General features: G+C 37.9%; 1 protein-coding gene across 7 annotated transcripts; it reads right to left on the bottom strand.

Moving 5' to 3' along the window:
• Nucleotides 1-732: 732 nt before the first annotated feature.
• tnnt3a (troponin T type 3a (skeletal, fast)) lies at nucleotides 733-14,925 on the bottom strand. 7 transcript variants are annotated; one of them, XM_044355942.1, is made up of 14 exons: nucleotides 14,822-14,921; nucleotides 12,834-12,874; nucleotides 12,527-12,540; nucleotides 11,900-11,911; nucleotides 11,224-11,412; nucleotides 8,152-8,170; nucleotides 7,960-8,005; nucleotides 7,748-7,864; nucleotides 7,254-7,331; nucleotides 6,718-6,831; nucleotides 6,409-6,521; nucleotides 6,220-6,310; nucleotides 4,900-4,940; nucleotides 733-1,107 (listed from the first exon to the last, which is right to left on the bottom strand). In XM_044355942.1, exons 2-14 carry the CDS (start codon nucleotides 12,851-12,853, stop codon nucleotides 1,071-1,073), a joined length of 891 nt encoding a protein of 296 aa, XP_044211877.1. In that variant the 5' UTR covers nucleotides 12,854-12,874; nucleotides 14,822-14,921; the 3' UTR covers nucleotides 733-1,070. The 7 variants fall into 7 exon arrangements, with proteins under 7 accessions (XP_044211877.1, XP_044211879.1, XP_044211881.1 ...); XM_044355944.1 differs by having other exon boundaries at nucleotides 11,900-11,908; XM_044355943.1 differs by lacking the exon at nucleotides 4,900-4,940 and adding an exon at nucleotides 3,614-3,654 and having other exon boundaries at nucleotides 793-1,107; nucleotides 14,822-14,922.

The raw sequence follows: 14,925 nt of genomic DNA, 5'->3' as shown, positions 1-14,925 counted from the left end.
CACTCCTATTAAATATTTTCCTTGTGGCCTGCCCATATGAATAGTTTAAAATATATATTTACATGTTAATCACTTATTGCCAGTCAGTAGTCTATGTTTAGTGATGTTTCATTTAATATTCTTTGTATTCTATATTAGGTTTAAGGACTCTGTGGCTGTATTTGTCAAGCTTCTCAGAGCAGGAAATCCTCACTCATCCTCAGAGTGATGCATTTTGTTCCTACTTTTAGGACTTTGAGTAACTTAGGTTAACTTAGGAAATCACTCCTAGCAAACACTCAGGAGCTCCAGAGGAGTCCCTGCGTTCAGGCAGAGATATTTTTATGAAAGCTTGATGAGAATAAACATATTGAGGATCCGTGTTGCAGCTTTGCAACAGTGATGAATCAAACTGTGATTGCATTTACACAAATATTGTGCAAGTGAGAGCAACTAACACTTATATGAACTCAATCATGATAGAAACACTGGCCTGTATTATATATCAGCTGTTAGCAGCACTACTGTAGATTCTTAGTCTTGTTTTTCTTTCCTTTGTCTTTTCCACCCTTTTATATCTTGATCCAGTCACTGCATAGAATCATTCATTGATTCATTGATATAAAAGTATCTCATAGTGATGAGAGAATTTCAATAAAATAAAGATATTTTGAGACTTTGTGGTAACTAACTGGCCACTGGTGAACATCAAGTTCAATTCAACTCTGTAGTTAGAAAACAGTGTTGAACAAATGACTTTAAAAATACTGAACTTTATTGATTTCTGAATAACAACAGATCTACAGTCATGGCTTGGAGAGTCACACTTTATTTACAAAAATACTGAGAACCAAACAGTCAAGGCGAGGAAGCGTGACGGTGCTTGAGTTTAGTAGTTTTTATTCCTATTGAACAGCAGCTAAAGGCTCCTGGTTGCATGTATCAGGATATGGTTTGGTAACCGCAGGGTAAACCTCAGCGTTAAAGGCTTCTTCTGACCTACGACCTTCGCCACAGTGTCTGTTTCTTCATCAGGCGTGTGTCTGAGGCGATTGCAGTTTGGTGTCTGAGCAGCAGTGGAGCGAAACAGTTTACTTTCTGCGGCGGGCGGCGGCTCCCTTCTTGCTGCTGTAATACGAAACATAAAAAATAGGAAAACACGTCAGAAATTTGGGCTGGTTTTAAATGATTCCTCCCTCAACCAAGGCTGCGAGAATACCACAGTTTGTACAGCCGGTCTGGGAGCAGCAACATTTAAACTATATGTACAAATGGAGGTGGATATTTAGCATCTTGTTAGCATGTCATCCAAAATCTCTTCCGAAAATTTACTTCTTCAAGAGGTGCTGAAATTAACTCTCAGTTAAATAAATCAGATTTAGTTTGAGGAGTTTACAAAAGCAAATTTTAATCTTTTAGTTTGTGTGCTTTTTTTTTTTATTGTGGACTTTTGCTAACAAAATGCTAACAGAACAGAAAGCAGCGCACATTATCACTGATTCTAGCTTTTGTTCACATATTTTTTTGTTGCCAAATCACAACATCTGATCACTAGAGCATTAAAATTCTCCAGTTTTCCATCTTGTTGCTTCTAACAGCTTTTTATAGCGCTAAACCTCCAGGTAGCTAACGTAGCTAATGCTAACGTAGCATTTCCTTGCAATCTAAAAAGTAACTGAAAGTATTGTTAATGGAGCAAGGTATGGAAGAATGGAGACAATGTTCACAATTAATTTTTGTCTTTTGACTTAAGGCTGTTTCTATCCAAAAAAATCAGAAAACAACATAAAAACTACTAGACAACATGCAAAATGGAAGAAAAACAACATTTCCAGATGTCTCTTTGACATGCTGGACTTACTTTTCAGACAGCAATCAGTGACAAACTCATGCAGCACTTACCTGCATCATTACTGAAGCCAGTCTGATGTGAATATCTTTACAGCTACTGTTTTAATAGATCTCCCACACAGTCAAGTAAAAGAGTCAGTATCAAGAGAAGGAACCCTGAGCTTCAGGCTGAAAAAGGATGCACCGCTTTGTGTAATAATCATATTTTTCAGCATTATATAATCTCTGTAGGTGTGAGTATCTTCCCTTTTTTGTAACTATGTTAGGATGATAGAAAACGTACAGTTATCAGTTTAAAATTCTTTTAATTCTCAAAAAGTCTGATGTAGCTAATGTGTGTTGTTATCATTACATTATATTGACCTGCCGTTGAAAAGGATCCATCCTTTTTCAGAGTACACCAGGTAACACTCCTCGCATACTGACACTGGATGATGCTGGTGTGTTTACAGTTATAATGGAATAACGTAATATTTTGTGTTACAATGGAAACATTAGAGAAATTAGAGCATCAACACAAAAAACTAACGCATTAATAAACTGTACGCTCAGTTCAGCAATCTGTGTGCACAAATCAATAAACGAGTGCACACGGATTAACAAACCGCCTTTGACTGAGCACTACTGCAAATACTTTTTTTCCCCAACAGTTTATTAATCTGTTTGCTTGGTTTAGCAAACCGTTTGCACTTTTTTAAAAATAACACACATACAAAGAGCAGATTGAAGTTTTAGTTGTACAGATGTTACTCAGAGTCAAATAATCAGTTTTCTGCAGTTTAAGGAGGTAAAAAGACAGAAAGCTAATAGTATGAAAACAGGCACCGGCAGTTTTCAATGTTAGCTAGTTATCTTTCTGTAATTAACTTAGCCATATTAGCCTTTAGCTATATTAGCTAGCCTGCTAAACGTTTAAGATAGCCAAAGTAAAATGCCTTAAGATCCCCTCCAGACATTTATTGAGACATATAAAATTACCTGATTTGGAACAACAATTTGTTGCTAATATGCTTTTTTTTCCACAAAATGTATAATTATCACATTAAAATGCTTAAAATGGCATCTACTCCTTCTCTCTCGTTAAAAATGACAGAATCTATGAATATGTAAATATATTTCACTTGTGTAAGCTGAACTGTGTGTAGTTGTGATGTCACAAATCCTGTTCATAGACCTCTAAAAATAACATGTTCATATGTGAAAAACATATTTTTGAGTGGAGGGAGACTTTAACTTTAACTTATTAGCCTGTGAAAATATTTTAATGACTAAAACTCCAATCTGCTGAAATATTTCCAAACAGTCTTGATGACAAACTGCTGCTGTCTTGAATTTTCGGACAACAGGTGATGTGACAGTTTGGACCGTATCAGGTGTTTGTTAGTGAGGATTTGGTGTGTTTATGGCTTTTTATCTATTTTTAAGTGACAAAAGTCTAAGAGAAAGTTCTCATCCTGAGATTTTAGAGCTAAGAAGTTGAGATTTGGGCCGTTATTTTGGATTTAAGAGCGAAAACTAACAACTGACACCCTTCAAGCTGTAAAATCTCCATCATGAAAAACACTGCCTTTCTAATATCCAACTTATATTAAAAGAAAAAAAGACATTGAACTGATGTATCTGTCTATCCCTACTAAACAACTGCCATAAACTGACATTAACTGTCCTGAATGTTACGACAGTTATGTCTTTCATAGGGAAGGGTTCACCTGGACGACAGGTGGGAGTTAAATGGAGTTATGTTTTACTGGGCGTCAGCGAACGCAGCAGCGACAATACTTACTGCTTCTGTAACTCATCAATGCGGTTCCTGTACGTGAGCACCTGAAAAATGACACAGCAGCAGCTTTTAACTCGCACCAGGACACGTTTACCTCTGAGGAGACGACCAAGTCCCTTCGCTTCTCCTTTAACAGGCTCCGTGGGCTGAAAGCTGAAAGCTGAGGTATCATGGGAAACCAAGATGGTGTCATGCATATGATCAGTGTTTTTGATTTGAACTAGAACCAGTGTTTCTGCAGTAATGGGGAGGAGTATCACATATTTATCTCCTGCTACGGAAGATAAAAAACGTTGTTACTCTGATTAAACACTTGTTGATCATAATAATCTGATCATTGCGGTGTTAAAACGCCCGTCGTGGTTTCCCAAAAAACAACGACAGTTCAGAGAGATTTTGGTTAAGCTCGGATCTGAAACCTCAACAGGCCCTGACTTACCTGTTTGACCGTACACACACCTGACCGAGGCTCTGTGATGCTAAAACTAACATTGAGACCCGGACAGTCACCCAAATCCACCTGTAGATGTATTGATCTGCTCTTAACTGAAGAGTTTGATTCCAAAATGACAACGTTAATAAATGACAGCTATAAAAACACAATTTCCAGTTTTCCCTCTCTCAATTTAAGTCTGATTAACTAATGTACGGAAGCTCAGAACTGCCAACATTTTAATAAAATATATCGTAAATGTATCTCATCACAGCAAATCTCACTATAACAGAATTGTTTTCATTATAGCGAGAAAAATATCTTTGTTTCTTATTTTTGTTAACAAATATCTTCCAGTAGTAGGAAGAAAAAAAAAACATTCCTCTTATTAATGAAATACTGTCAGAATTGTTGTTGTTTTTTCACTGTGGCAGCTTCAGAGTTTCCTTAACTTTGAAGGTTAAATACAGTTATTATTATTATTTGAAAACATTATGAAAATTCTGATCCTGAGCAAGTAGAGACTAGAAAATAGAATATTTATATTATAACCTTGTTAAGCCTGATGAATGCAAAATGACTGAAATCACAAAATCGAAGCTGTATTGCTTTTTAAAAAAGATGAGAGGAAATTCAACTCTGTGATTAATTTTACAGATGTATCCTGAACTTTTCCAAAGTCAATAAAAAGACGTCACTTTTGGAAACAAACTCTTAAGTTCTCCCTTTGTTTGGTGGTGTGTCGTCTCTGCGCTCGACCAGTAGTGACGCCCTGGTTCTCCTTCTGACCTTCCTTCATGCTAACATGCAGCGAGCCTGAAGCCGGCAGGCAGACACCCTGCTCAGCTCTACTTACAATTTACTGAGCTCCTCCACTCTCTTACGCAGGGTTGTAACCTGGACAGAATCAAAGAGCACATCGAGGGTTCAAATCCAGAGGTGGCTCAGCTGGACGGTCACCTCAGGACACCAGCATCAAAAACCAACAACAATAAAGCTGGTACAGCTTGAGAAAAGTGTGGATTTATGTTATTTAGCCACTAAATTTTTTTGTAATTTTACCTTACAGAATTGATGTTCAGGGGAGTTTAATGTAATTTTTTTGGTTAAAACTATTGAATGCTAGTTTAAAATTTGTGGAACAGTGCGAAGAAGTACGTACCGTCGACAAAGCTGTGGATTAATTAATACATTAGGGCTACGTATCTTTTGATACGAGACCTGATACGGCACCAGTTTCGGTACCAAACCAAAATTTTTTCTGTATCTGTATCTATAAAGAAATATAAATGTAACTGCCAAAATAATAATTTGAATACAGATAAAACTGATCAAAAACTGATGAATAATAATAATGATAAAATGAAATAAAACTGCAAAAATTACACATTACAACCAGAAATTCAATGACAAGTTCCATGTTATACACATGATAAATGTTTATAAAAACTGGAGCTGATTTGACTATGATTCAGTTTATCCCTTCATTTTTAGCTTTAATAAAAAAAAGAAAAAAGTATGAAAACAAACATAAAATAGCTTATTTAATTTTTTTGCTATCCAGAGGCTATAAGGCAAAATTATCAAAATAATAAAAAAAGTAAAAAGCCATCTTTTTTAAAATATCCTACAGCAAACATACAGTAGATGGCAGATTTACTGAAGAGTTTAGAAATGGTGGAATCTCAAAACTTAACTTCATATCTATAATTTGCAAGATAAACTCTCATTTTCATCTCATAATAGGACGTTATGTTTCACTAAACATCTGTAATGTGAAAGCTGAAAGAGCAAGCAGTGTAGTTGAACCTGTTATCATTAAAATAAATTAAACTAATAATCCAGAAAGTCTTTGCACTTATGTTCATATAAAACAATATGAACATAGTTTCCTTCCTCTGTCCACCAGAGTTTCTCAACATTTTCTAACCCATGATTTGGGTTTTAGCGCCCTAATTCCCCTGAAATTATACAGTTTGCATTTCTTTTCATGTGCATTTTTTATGATATATTTAAAACCTTCAAATCAAAGGTTTTAATATCAAGTGACCCAAAAGTTTGAGAAGCTCTGGCAAACATATCAGATAGTAAACACAGTGAACCTTATTAACATCCAGTAAACATTACTGCAGCTCATTATGATTATGATAAAGTCGACAGGGACGCTGTTTCTCACCTCATACTTCTGCCTCTTCAGTCTCTCCATGTGGTCGAACTTCTCAGACTCCAGCTGACACATCCAGTCGTACAGCTCATTGATCTTATCTCTGCAGGAAACACAAGAACATCAGTAAAACTTCCTTTCAAACACAACGATTTAATGGTCTAAAATCAGAAAGATATTAAAGTAAAGTGTGAGTTGTACTTCAGCTTCTCTTCATTCAGATGGTCAATGTTGAGCTGCTTGCGTCTTGAGGCCAAGATCTTCTTCTTCTTCTCTCTCTCAGTCTCTTTCTTTCCTCCTCTCTTCTGGTCAGCCTGTTAAGTGTGGTTGTATAGACGAAGGTTAACGGATATGCAGACGACTAGCTACTATTTTAGACAGTTCGGCTATAACTAATACTTGTGTACGTAGATAGTAGATGGGCAAATAGATGCTTCTAAATTAGTGCAGTTAGTCTCTATAGACTATCCTCATGTGCTCATGTTTTCCTGTGTGTGTGTGTGTACTGACTCTCTGCAGGTGGCTGCTGTAGTTGGAGCCCATGCTGGACAGAGCTGACTTCTTTTTGGCCTCCTCCTCTGCCTTCTTCTTGGCATCAGCTTCCTCCCTGACCCGCCTCTCCTCCTGTTTCACACCAAAAAAAAAAAAAAAATCAGAGTGAGACCTCCACCATCCACTCTCCAGTGCTCAAAGTTACAGTACACAGAAAACAGAAACGCTCACAAAGAAAAGATGAGTTACAGTTAATCATAGTGTCTGTTGAGGTGAATCTATAAAATTTGTTCTAATGAATAACAGTACTGACAAATAAAGACTTAATAGAGAATGGAGCATTTTCATTTAATAAGACTTACAATGTTGTAATGTATGAATTAAAACGATAATTACAGCATATATTCAAGGTGTACAAACTGCAGACGGAATCCTAAACCTTAAACTTTGGTGATTTTTAAATTAAATGTTTTACTGTAAAAGATATAGATTTTAATGGTTAAAAAAAGAGCTCATAATGAACTAAATTAATGAATAAAGATATAACCACAGACCTCACGTCTGGCCTGGCGCTCCTTCTCCTTCTCAGCGCGGATCCTCTGTTGCTCAGCCCTCTCAGCGCGACGCTTCTCCTGCAGGATGGCAGAAAACACAGCTTCACACACACTATATTTTATATAATTTATCCCACCGCAGACTACATGATACAAAACAGCCTCCAAAAGGCCATCATGAGGAGACAACATTCAGCCTGTTTCATGAATTTTTATAACTGAGTGTCGTTTTTCATTTTGGCTGTTCTGTAAAATTCAGAGAAATTCCTGAAACAATAGAAAACTACATTGTGCTAAGTTTAAGTTTTTAGGACTTACAAACGACTTTACACACAAATTCAGTGATGGATTTACAATTAGCTGGTGCAACCCAGTGCTGGTTCACAACTTTAGTGACCCATTATGAATCCATATCTTCTTGACTACCAATATCTGTATGAAATGTTAAAGGGGAGTTTTCTCTCCCGTTGTGATGTGATCAGCTGAAAACTCACAATTCTCTCCTTGAGCGCAATCAGCTCCTCCTCCTCCTTCTTCCTGTGCTCAAAGTGAGCATCGATGAGGGCCTGCAGCTCAATCAGATCTTTGTTCTGACGCTTCTTCTGGATGTCCTGCAGGGCAGAAGTACAGAGACGACACTCAGTCATTCAGAAACACTCAACATGTGAACAGAAATCCTTCATGTCATCACTTCAGGTCTACTTACGTCAAAGTCCACTTTCTCACCATCTGGGATCTTTGGAGCAGTGGGCCTACAAGAGAGTGTTTGGGTCTTAAGTGCACTTGCGCACCACTGATTAAAATGGTTTTTATGTTTTCTTTTTTTTCAGCCACATAGTTCAGATCGAAATATCTACAGGAATCATTTGAAGTCAGGTTACAAGAGAAAGAAACTTACTTGAACTTTGGCTTCTCCTCTGCAGGTTAAGAGATGAAGAGGGGACAAGTACATGTCATCGGGTTAGAAACAAAACAGATTATTTCATTTCTCTCAGGCATTTACATGGAATCAAATGCATGGTTTTAAACTATGTGTGACACATTTATCAATTTAAGTTGTAGTCTTGTTCACTTTTTTTAAGTTAGGGTTAGAACAACAGGAAAACAGGAGCAAACAAAAGAAAACATCACATTGAAAAACTGATTTCACGTTTCAGGTTTTCTGATCAGCAAACCATCTTGCTGTGAGTACAGTTGCAGAAAATCTCAACAATGGGGTACAATCACAAATATTTCTCATCAAGCCTCAGTGTGTCGCTTCTTTCATCTGTGTGAAAAGTTGCTAAAAGTTGTGATTTTAATGTATCGTATCTACAGTATGTGTCTTGTGTTTTTTGGCTTGACCCAAAAACGATTTTCTACAAGCAAGACAAAGGCGTATTCCTCCATTTCTTTCTATTCTTGTAGCCCATATTCTGGCGGCTCCATGCCATGCAGACGGCGAGTGGCATAGCAAGAGAGTAACAGAGTGGGGTCGCTGCGCAGTGAAGCACGTGTTAGCATTTCATATTCTTTCACCCTTTTTCTCCACTAGCAGTTTAAAATCCTTATTAAAATTTAAAATTGTGTGTGTTTTTTAATTGAATTTTCTCTAATTGAACTTTCAGTGCCAATTGAGCAGCGCTCCTAGACTTTGATAGTAAAATTTGTGAATTGCAGGCGTTCCCTGGGTGCAGACGTCAGACCTGGACACTGTGGTCCTTCCAAAGCCAGAATGACAGATTTCAGATTTGTCAGAAGTTTTTAAATCAACATACCTTCCTCTTCAATGGCCTCTGCATGCAGCACGCATCGAAAAACAAAAGCAGAATAGACAACAATAGCATTAGCAGGCTGGAGCAGCAACTATACATCCAAACTACTAAACACATTAAAACTACGACACTATGGCAGAGAGTCAATCAGCTGCAGTGTCAGCATCTCTATCAACTCACTCAGAGATGAAAAGGAATATTTAATTACTGTAAATTCTCAAATAATTGCTAATACATTTTCACAGTACTAACAGTCACATGATACCACTCTCCTCATCGTATTTTAACATTAGGTGAAGGTAAATAATGTAATTGGCTAGAATTTGAGAATTTACAATTTCGTGCATTAAGTCTTTGTTGAAACAGCTCAACAAAGTTTCAACAGCTCAAAAAAATATGATCCCTTTAAACTTTAATCCTGCATTCACATGCCATTGGATATTGAAGAAAAATTATACAAAAATGATACAATGATGATGAAGTTTTTTAACTTCATCATCATGGCAGAAAATTACAGTGTATTTAGCTTTACATGTCAAGCTTAACACAGGATTGGGTTTGGCATTAAATCAAATTTTTGATAAAAAAAAAAATAGCATGTGAATGCAACACCAACTTGGAGGACTTTACCAAGAGTACATGACAGTAATATAAGATGGGACAATATTAGGTAAATATAAAAGATGAAATCTAAGGCACACCATCTTTCTCTTCTTTTTATCAAATTAACATTTATTATCATGCTAGGCAGTAAATGTTATTCCCTTAAAAGAAGCAGCTCAAGATATAATATGTATTTAATCTGATGAATGAAAAAGCAACCATGTAGGCTATGCCAAACACAAGTACTTAGAGTACATGTGATACAGTAGTATGAGTACCTTCTTTTCACCCTTTTTTAGGATTTAAACTCTAAAATAATCACTTTAAAAATATTCTCTGTATTTGTAGTATATAGCTTTGTCCTCCATGAATGTCAACATTTTAGCGTACAGTATGGTAAGCTAAGTTGCTAATTATCAACTAGCATTCTCTGTATACTTTGATGTATTTGCAGGTTTCCTAGGTTTACTCAAGGACATAAAATTGACAGAAAGTTCCTTTTCTTGTGACAGTCTGAATATAATTAGTCTAATTTGTCTTCATCACATAAAAAGTTAGTCATGCTAGCTAGGAAGCTAAAGTTTTGAAAGATGTTTATTCTCAGAAGTTGTGAATCTACAATTCCCAGAATTAAAGTTATATCAAATTTGGATTTCTTTAAGGTTTATATTTATACTGTACTTAAGGGTACTAATAGTCTCTGAATGTTTACTGTATCATACTGTATGCTAACGTGTTAGCATAAGCAATGGACAGATGCATCTACATAAGTAATATGGAGATGATTTTTATAGTCTACTACAGTTATAGCTGCCAATTAACAGAATTTTGACTACCCCTCCAACCAAAACATATTTAAACTTTTTAGAAAGAATGCTATTTTGAGAACATGAAGCTAACAGTACAGATGCTAACCTAGATGTGTGGCAGAACTGTGCAGGACAAAAATATAGACCTTTAAATATGAGTCATACTTTAACTGAGAACTGCTTTGAGTAAGATCATCTCAACATATGTTTATATATGTATAACTTTGATTTTGTCTAGAGGTGAAAGGAAGGTAGCATTAGCATTAGCAGACATGGTGAACATGTGTGCAGATAAGGATTAGTGGGATCTGTCTTGCTGGCCAACCCTGTTTTCTAGAAATTATGTTTATATACAACTAAATTGTTTCCCCAGTTACGTTGCTTTGACAAACGTAATCGCTGCCTGAATTTTGTTTACAGGTAATGTTTCTTTGACTGAATGAAGCTACATTTATACATGGCTCTGATCTTTCGCTGCAGTTTCTACTCATGGATATTATGCTGCAAGATCGGATATTTCAATGGGTAAAAAAAGAACTAGGTACGTTGTCTGTGAACATTTCACTCATACGTCCAGTATCAACATTATTGCAACTTGCCAAATACATTAATTCTCATTATGTTGAGAGAAAAGGTAATTCAGCCAGCATTACGTTTCTAGCAAAACATATTTGCTGTTGCAGTTTAGTAGCATATGAACATAATTTCTAGGAGACAGGGTTGAGCTGGCTGTAGCCGGTGGACTGCACCTGTTGCCTGGGAAAGGATGATAGAATACCCCCTTCCCCCCTCCATGCCACATACCTTCAGGCTCAGCCTCAGGCTCAGGCTCAGGCTCAGCCACAGGCTCAGGCTCAGGTTCTGGCTCTGGCTCTGGCTCTGGCTCTACCACTGGTTCTGGTTCTGGCTCTGGTTCTGGTTCTGGCTCTGGCTCAGGCTCATGGGCCGCCTCAGGAGCCACCTCTACTTCCTCTACTACCTCCTCTTCTACGGCTACACAACATGCAGCGAGTATCCAGGGGAGAGGAAGGGCGGTGATAGGGTTAATGGAAGCAGGAGAAAGGGAAAAGGGAAAGAGGGGGAGGTGGTGAGTAGATGAAAGGCGAGATGTGAGGTATGAGGAGGTTCATGACGAGGCAGTTTGGGGGAACTGCCACCGGATTGCGCTGAAGCAGGTGAGACAACAAGCAGTTACAGGAGGGAAAAGGTCAGTCATTGATGGTCAGTCATTGATGGATGAAATGTGACTGATTCCTGGATATACTTGCACTGCAACGCATCGAAGACATAAAGAGACAGACTCTACCCTGACGCAATCTATTTCTTTTAACCTGTGTCTTTTCATTTATCTCCGATCGCGTTAGTATTAACCCGCATGCCACAAAAAGTACATGTGGAGGTAAGAACACACGACTTCAAAAGTGACTGACAAATTAGTATCAATGACGTGAGACTCTGGAGTCTACAGGCTGCGTCTTACCGTCGTGTTCTTCTTGTTTTTCCGAGAAAGAAAGGAGCAGAAGAACGTTACCAAAAGATCCCCTTTGTACCCATTTTTGGTAGAATACAAATGCAAAATGTGGGTACACTAGGGATCCATGCTAAGCATAAACAACACAGTCCACCTGGGCTGATCAGAGCTTGCAGACGGGACCTCAAAGTGGGTTTAAACTTCATGAAAGACACTGTCCCTTTTATCTAAAAGTGTGTTCAGCTTAGGAGGACTGTGCGGCTGCAGGTGGTCATGCAGAGCTACAGGATTCATTGCCAACAGGACAGTGCAGGCTTGTGTAATTTATATTTTGCAAGATTTGATTTCACACAGCATATATGACACTACTATCTGCAACTATGAAACAGCAGGAGGACATTGTATGCGCAGATTTGCTTAAGACAGACAGCACTGTTGCACAGCTGGAGGAGTCAAGCCAAATCTGCAAACATACAAATCTGCCCAGTAGATCTAACTCTGTATAAGGGAGGGAAAATCAGTTAGGCAAGATTTATAATAACTATTGGGATTTAGCATGGACCTCCGGATTGTACCTGGATCTAATTTTTGGAGATTTTATTTTTTTTTTTATTGGGGGAAAATAATGTGACTTACCCTCGACATGATCACTGAAAGACAGAATGGAAAGAAATTATGATTTAGGATTACAACAACTCATCAAAATCAAGTGTTATAGTTCATACTTGACTGTGGGGACAATAGTTTGACAAAATAATCTTAACTCAGGGTCCCTTTTCCAGAGCTTTCAACTGCATAGCACATAGAGATCAATATAGAGATGCAGGTGAAATCTCTTGACATACAAAAATTAAGTGGACCTTAAATTAAGATTATTTTGCCATAGTGCTAACCAAAAGGTTAAAAGTTTTACATTTGTGAAAGAGAATGGGAATTGACTTACTGTTCTTCTGTGTCAGACATGATGACAGTGGACTTTGCAACCTGGAAGCAACAGAGAAAAAATGAACTTAAAGTGTGTCTGTGAGGACGGACCGAGAGGCCTGCTGTATTTATAGCTCAGGATTAAGTTGCAGATGTCTTAAATATCTAACCCTAACCCCACCCTGAACAAACCCCACCCTGCTGGTCTACACATTTTTGACCCTCACACCTAAAAACTAAAAAAATTCTTAATGTAGATTAATGTCAAAAGATTTAGTTCCTCATCCTTTTAAATGTTTTTTTTACAGTGATGTTGAAATAGAAACATTTCCAATTTCTTTGCAGTTTTTAAACATCTTCAGTTTATAATTAGACTTTGGTCTGAAATCCGAATCCAAGTCCTGAATCTGCTTCTCTGTTAAGTGAGAAGGGAGCCAAACATAGATTTATGCCAATGGCCTGTTTTCGACTGCTGAGGGAGGAGATTAATGTTGCGGGTGGAGGAAGAAAAAAAAGAATCCTGTCTGCAGGGGGTCATGGTAAAGGTCAACCTCCTGCCCTCTTCGATCACTCTGCATCCATTTGGCATCTTAGGTGTTAAAGACTTTTTTATCTTTAGAAACACATAGCATCAGCTCTTTACAGCTTCTACAAAATTCTGTCACATCTAAAAACATTCCCAGCAGAGGAATTCAGTTGTAAAATTCCAGACTGGATGACATATCTGATCAAAACCCTGCAATGATAAACACACATGACCTGAATTTATTCATAATTGAATCTATCTGTGATTAGATGGCGGATTAGTTGCACATTAGTCTCATTAGCGTGAGGCCACCATGAAGGCGCTCCGACATCACAACTATTTCCATCAGACAGCTGCACAGGTCCCAGATCCGGTTTCAGTGGACCCAATGTTGAAGATTGGGTTCCTTTCCCTGGACCACTACCCATAATTCCACCTTCATTTCCTTATCTGGCCGTCTCGCTTTCACATGGTTCCTTCAATCATCCTCCTGTGGCTCCCTGCTGACAGAGGCCACTTTGCTCAAGAATTAAAATAAACCCTGAAAGGGAGCCATGAAGGTTACAGGTCTAATGCTGGGCTATGTGTTCTTTGAATCTTGTAAATTCCAAACTCAAATTGGTTTTCAATGTGTTTACACCATGATGTGATATTGGTAGTCAGGAAGAACACTCCACATTTAGATTATTTTACATCCAGTCTGGAGGTTCTTGGCTCCTGTTCAAGATGTTAAAGCGATTATCCTCAAGTTATGAGAGCTTTAATGTACACACATGCCATGTCCATTTACAGCTTAACTAATATACATCAACAAAAAACAATTACACCTATAAATAACAAGCCAAAAAAATCTATAAGCCAGAAATTTGAAGAAATATTCAGTGTTCCTGACCCTAAACAACAACAACTGGATGCATCACCGCCGTTCACATGATGTTACATAACTTATTAGTATCACCTTCTGTCTTCTGAAGCGGAAAGCTGCTTCAAAAGCTTTAAGCCATCTGTAAATCCCTGAGGTATGAAACTCTACTGGGTCCCTGGACTCAGACCAAACCGGCACAAAAACAACAACAAATTCCTTTAAGATCACAGTAGCTGTCCTGCAAGAATCTCAGAACTTTTAAACCTTTGAAAGTTTTTTATTTTAACCTCAGTTGAAGGTTTTACATGGCTTCAAACTCCAGAAAAGAATCCAATAGAGATACAGCAAGGTGCCAAAAATCACTTCACTCAAACACCAATTCAAACTACGTTTCATCACTGCTGAGCTCAAACACAAAAACATCACACTCTCTAAGCCTCAAAGGGATCTGCTATCAGTCCATTATTGATCACCCCTGACCTCAGCAGCCTCTGCTAGTTGTTGGCAGTGATTTTAACACATATGGACTCAGCTCAGTTTGGGTGATGTTTGGGGACATTGCACTTGAGCTTCCTCTCCTCCACTCACACTCTCACTCTCTCCCCTGCTTCCTTACCTCAGAAAAGCTGAAAGAAGTGAGCTCCCTGCTGGCCGAGACTGGCTCTCAGATTCTGCAAACTTACCGCGCTGATTATGTCCTTCTGTTATAGTGACACTCGA

The sequence above is a fragment of the Thunnus albacares genome, chromosome 7 (genome assembly GCF_914725855.1).
Source record: "Thunnus albacares chromosome 7, fThuAlb1.1, whole genome shotgun sequence".
In the NCBI taxonomy this organism is placed as follows: domain Eukaryota; kingdom Metazoa; phylum Chordata; class Actinopteri; order Scombriformes; family Scombridae; genus Thunnus; species Thunnus albacares.
Note: the sequence above shows the minus strand (reverse complement) of the source record. Positions and strands in the feature narration are given on the sequence as shown.